This window comes from Parus major, chromosome 25LG1 (assembly GCF_001522545.3).
Source record: "Parus major isolate Abel chromosome 25LG1, Parus_major1.1, whole genome shotgun sequence".
Classification (NCBI taxonomy): Eukaryota; Metazoa; Chordata; class Aves; order Passeriformes; family Paridae; genus Parus; species Parus major.
Genome location: NC_031793.1, coordinates 1,058,949 through 1,063,857, shown reverse-complemented (window position 1 = coordinate 1,063,857; position 4,909 = coordinate 1,058,949). Strand labels below are relative to the sequence as shown.

The following is a 4,909-nucleotide window of genomic DNA, read 5'->3' as shown; positions in this document are numbered from 1 at the left end:
GACTTGGGCATGGTGGGGTGGACATCCCCAACCTGGCATTCCCACTTTGAGGGGTCCCCAATATTTGGAGTCCCAAATCTGCCCATTCACGTGTCCCAATTTTTTGGCTGCCCACCCAGGCAGTCCCCACACAATGGATCAGGGATAGGGTGCCAGGGGGACAGGGAGACAAGTGCCCTGCCACCCGTGTCCCAGGTGTGGGACCGAACGCGTTTCCCCTGTTGCACTTCCTTCCCAGCACCCTGGGGACTCCCCTGATCCCCCCTTTGTCACTCACTCAGCGTGGGGGCATGATGGCACCACGGGACCCCTCTCTGCACCATCCCTGAGGTGGCACCTGCACTTTTTGTCATCACCACCTGCCAATTTGTCATCAGTGCCCCAAAGCGGGGGTGGTCTTGTTGTAATAAATCAACCAGAACTCCATTTTGTCATGCAGAAAAAGCCAATTCTTTATTCACAGAATGCATTTTTGTACATTTTTACAGACCTCATGTTGAACTCCCATTGGTTAGTAGTTTCCATGATATTCAATTAATTGGTTAGAAGGTGTTTTGTGTGTATGTGCTGACACTCAGATGTTTACGTATCTTCTTCACTGATTCTCATGGGACAGACCCACTGTGCTCACACAGGTGAGCACTTGTTTTTCACCCAGGAATAGTTTGTTGTTTTAACAAACTTTTCATTCTCAAGATAGTCCATGTGGCACAGGGGAGCAGTTGGGGACACAGCTGGGGACATAGCCGGGGTGACAGGGCAGGAGGGGCAACAGGGGCTAAGGGGTGGGGAGGGCATTGGAGGGTGGGGATGGACCCAAAAATATGCCAAAAGCAAGGGGAGGGCAGCCAAAACTGAGGGAAAGAATGGAAAAGAGGGAAAGGATCCAAAACAGGGGGAAAGGATCCAAAAGAGGGGGTAAGGACCCAAAATGGAGGGGGAAGGACCCAAAATCAGAGCACAAAAGGTGTCATGGGATGTCGTGGGGTGTCACAGGGTGTTTTGACATGTCCCCACCTGTGCTGGCGTAGGCACAGATGCTCATCCAGGAGCAGCCACGATAACATCCTGCAGGACACAGGGACACCCTGCAGGACACGGCCCTGGGACCTTGGGGACTTTGGCCCTGCCGGGGGTGGGGGACAGAGACACTGGGGGAGGGGACAGGGACTCACAACAGGGACAGGGAGACATGGGGCAGGACAGATGTCGCTAAAGGACACGGAATGATTCACATGAACACGTCTCAGTGGTATGACAAGAAAAAGAAAAAAACTTTATTTTTTGACTCCGGTATTTATAGATCTTTGATGATGACCAGGGATTGGATAATTAAGTTACCACCTTCCCAATAACACTGGTCATGCGAAACGTCCATCAAAGAAGTTTCTTAGAAGGAATGTGTTTATGTTTATAGTTCACAGTTACTTTCCTGGGAAAGTAGCTAAAACTATGAGAACAAGATTAGGAGGCTTAGTTTTCAGGGCGACAGACAGGAACACACAGAAGGGTGACAGGGAGCCATGGTGGGGGGATGGGAAGATACGGAGAGGAGGGGACATGATGCCACCAGGACACGCATCTGGTGACAATGTCGCCACAACTGTGGGGATGCTGCCATCAGGACACCTCCAGTGACACCCAGCAGGGGGCCACATGACCCCACGGGTGACACTGACCCTTGCCCTGTCCCCAGGGGCGGTTGGGGTCCCCTGAGCTTGGTGGCCCTGGCACACCTTGGTGGCTGTCACTCATGTCTGGCCCACTTGTCACCAACTGAACAAGTTCCCCATCCTGCCCTGATGGGGCATGACATTTGGCTGGGACACTGGTGGTGAAAGTGTTGATGTGGTGGTAGGAACTGCATCAGGCAGTGCTTTGCCATGGCTGAGATGAAGGTGTTGGTGGCACTGATGCTGTCCCAGTTCATATCACCATCCATGTTCATGTCCCCTCATGTCCCCACCCAGGGCTGTGTCCTCACATGTGCACGTCCTACCACGTTCCCATCCATGGCCGTGTCTCTATCTATGTCCATGTCCCCATCCAAGTCCCCTCATGTCCCCATCCATGGCCATGTCTCCACCCATGTCACTGTCCCCAAGATGTCCCCATCCATGCCTTAGTTCAACGTCTTCATTTTTACCCGTTTCAGGAGTTTCAAAGGGATGAACAGAAACCTTTTCATTTCAAAGCCAAAAAAAGGATTTATGTGTCCCTGCTGGCAGAGCATCCTCATGCTTGGGTGGGTGGGAAAAAACATTTTTGGAGGGGTTTCTACCTCACTGTCTCCAGAATCACGGGTTTTGCCCCAATCCATCCCAGTTTGGATGTGGAAGATGCCAAAGGGCCAGAGAGAATTAAAACAATGGATTTATGTTAGAGAAAACCTCCAAGGACATCCAGTGTTTCTTGATGCCACCAGAAGATGCAAAAAGTGAGATTTTTCTGGGGTCAGAAGTCAACAAATCTGCTGTCCACAATGGATTTCTGATGTTGGTTTGTAGATGTGACCAGGTGCCCACAGGGAGCCAGGAGGATGCAGAGCCCCCAGCCAGATGCCTTTCCAACACAGATCATCCAGTGTGGATCCTCCCAAGGGGGATGGAGCTGGAGCAGCACACAAAGCTCTTCCTGCACTCAGGGTACTGGCAGGGCTTCCCTTAGTGGTTGCTCCGTTGGTGTTGGTTCAAGGCTGACCTCTGTTTGAACCCCTTCCCACACTGGGGACATTCAAAAGGCCTCTCCCCAGTGTGGATGCGCCGGTGGGTGATGAGGGTGGAGTTGAGTTTGAAGCCCTTCCCACAGTCAGGGCAGCGGAAGGGCCTCTCATCTGTGTGAATCCGCTGATGTACGAGGAGATCTGAGCTGGTCTGAAACCTCTTCCGGCACTCCTCACACTCGTAGGGCCGTTCCCCTGTGTGGCTCCTCTGGTGGATGATCAGGTTGGAGCTCCGACTGAAGCTCTTCCCACACTCACCACACTTGTAAGGCCGCTCCCCAGAGTGCATCCTCCTGTGATGCATCAGTTCTGAGCTCTGGCTGAACCTCTTACCACATTCCCCACATTCATAGGGCCTCTCGCCGGTGTGGGTCCTCTTGTGGACAATGAGGTTTGACTTCTGGGTGAATCTCTTCCCACACTCAGGACACTCATAGGGCCTCTCCCCGGTGTGAATGCGCCGGTGGGTGATGAGATCAGGGTTATTTTTGAAGCCCTTCCCACAGTCAGAGCAGCGGAAGGGCCTCTCATCTGTGTGAATCCGCTCATGCCTGAGGAGCCTGGAGCTGCTCTGAAACCTCTTCCCACACTCAGCACATTCATAGGGCCTCTCGCCTGTGTGCGTCCACTGATGCTTCAGGAGACTGGAGCTTCTCTGAAAGCTCTTCCCACATTCCCCACACTCATAGGGCCGTTCCCCCGTGTGGCTCCTCTGGTGGTTGATCAGGTCAAAGCTGTTTCTATAGCTCTTCCCACACTCCCCACACTCATAGGGCCTTTCTCCAGTGTGGATCCTCCGGTGGTGGATCAGGGTTGAGCTCCGGCTGAAGCTCTTCCCACATTCCCCACATCTATAGAGCTTCTCCCCACTGTGGACCTGCTCATGGACCCTCAGTTCCAAACTGTGGCCGCCTCCTCGGCCCAGGGTGGGTTTTTCTTCCTTGGATCCCTGTGATCTGCGTTTGCAGCCCGTCTTTGTGCAGGATCTCTGTGGCTTTTCCTCCCCATTGAATTCCTGAGCTGTGGCGTCACTCAAAACAGCCTCTTCCACGAGGTTCTGCTGCAAAGATCTGTCCCCCCTGGTCTCTGTCCACTGCTCCTTGTCTGGGGGAGGAAGGACAAGGAGAAGACGGGATTTGCCTCTGTGCCAAAGGGAAGGGGAAGGAGATCCCCCCAGTGCATCCCCAGCAGGACGGCATCGGCAGCAGGGTTGTCCTGCAGCCAGGGGCTGTGCTGGGCTGGGACATGGAGCAGGAGAAAGGGGGAAAGGGGCACAGACTTCCTCCTCACCTGCCAGGGGCTCCTGGGCCATCTTCCTCGCATTGTCCTCCTCCTATATCCGGTCAAGGTTTGGGAATGGGAAATCCTGGTCTGGGGGCGAAAACAAGGGCTGAAAACGTTGTGTTTGATGGTGCCGATACCAAAGTGCAGCTCAAACAGTCACCGTCCCTTTCAGCCTCGCGGGGACCAGACCCCACTCATCTCCAGCCTCCCCACCCCTCTCCATGCTGCCGGGGGTCCCCCGGATCCAGGATCGCCCCTCTGTGCCCTCCCCTCTCCGGGGCTCTCGCGTTCCTCCCCAGCTCTCCCGGGGATCCCCAAACTCGGTATCGCCCCTCTGCCCACCAGTACCAGGCGATCGCCATGTGGGACCCCCCAAGATCCCTCCAGGGCATTTGCGGCTCAGCTTTGGGGTCCTGCAAGATTCAAACATGCCCTGTCCCACAAAAAAAAAACCCTCCCGGAGACTCCCACGATGGATTCGGGGCGAGCTCCCCCTCCCCGCTCACCTGTGGGTTCCGGGGGTGGGGATTAGGTGATGCTGCTGGAGCCGGGGGAGCTGCGGCCTGAGCGGGCGGGCGGGGAAACCGCGCGGTTCTGCTGCTCCTCCTCCTCCCGCTGCTTCTCTTCCTTCAGTTCCTTCTCTTCCTCCTCTTCCTGTTCCTCTTCTTCCTCCGCTCCTCCTCCGCTCCCAGCCCGGGCCAGGGAGGTGTCGACATCCAAAAGCAGCCGCGCTCTGCCCTGGGGTGTCTCCCAATGCGGCCCCGCCTCGCGCGGCACTGGGAACCATACAGGGAGCACCGGGGAGGAACTGGGAGCGCTTTCCCGCCCAGTACGACTCTTACTGGGAGCACTGGAGGGAACTGGGAGGAAGCAGCGCCGGGACGCGGCTACACCGGCGGTGGG

The 4,909-nt window shown here is 55.6% G+C and overlaps 1 protein-coding gene across 2 annotated transcripts; it reads right to left on the bottom strand.

The window, feature by feature from the left end:
• Positions 1-426: 426 nt before the first annotated feature.
• On the bottom strand, positions 427-4,909 carry LOC107214548 (zinc finger protein 239-like). Of its 2 annotated transcripts, none has more exons than XM_015650049.3 (3): positions 4,513-4,909; positions 4,013-4,093; positions 427-3,826 (listed from the first exon to the last, which is right to left on the bottom strand). In XM_015650049.3, exons 2-3 carry the CDS (start codon positions 4,032-4,034, stop codon positions 2,664-2,666), a joined length of 1,185 nt encoding a protein of 394 aa, XP_015505535.1. In that variant the 5' UTR covers positions 4,035-4,093; positions 4,513-4,909; the 3' UTR covers positions 427-2,663. The 2 variants fall into 2 exon arrangements, with proteins under 2 accessions (XP_015505535.1, XP_033375655.1); XM_033519764.1 differs by having other exon boundaries at positions 4,013-4,088.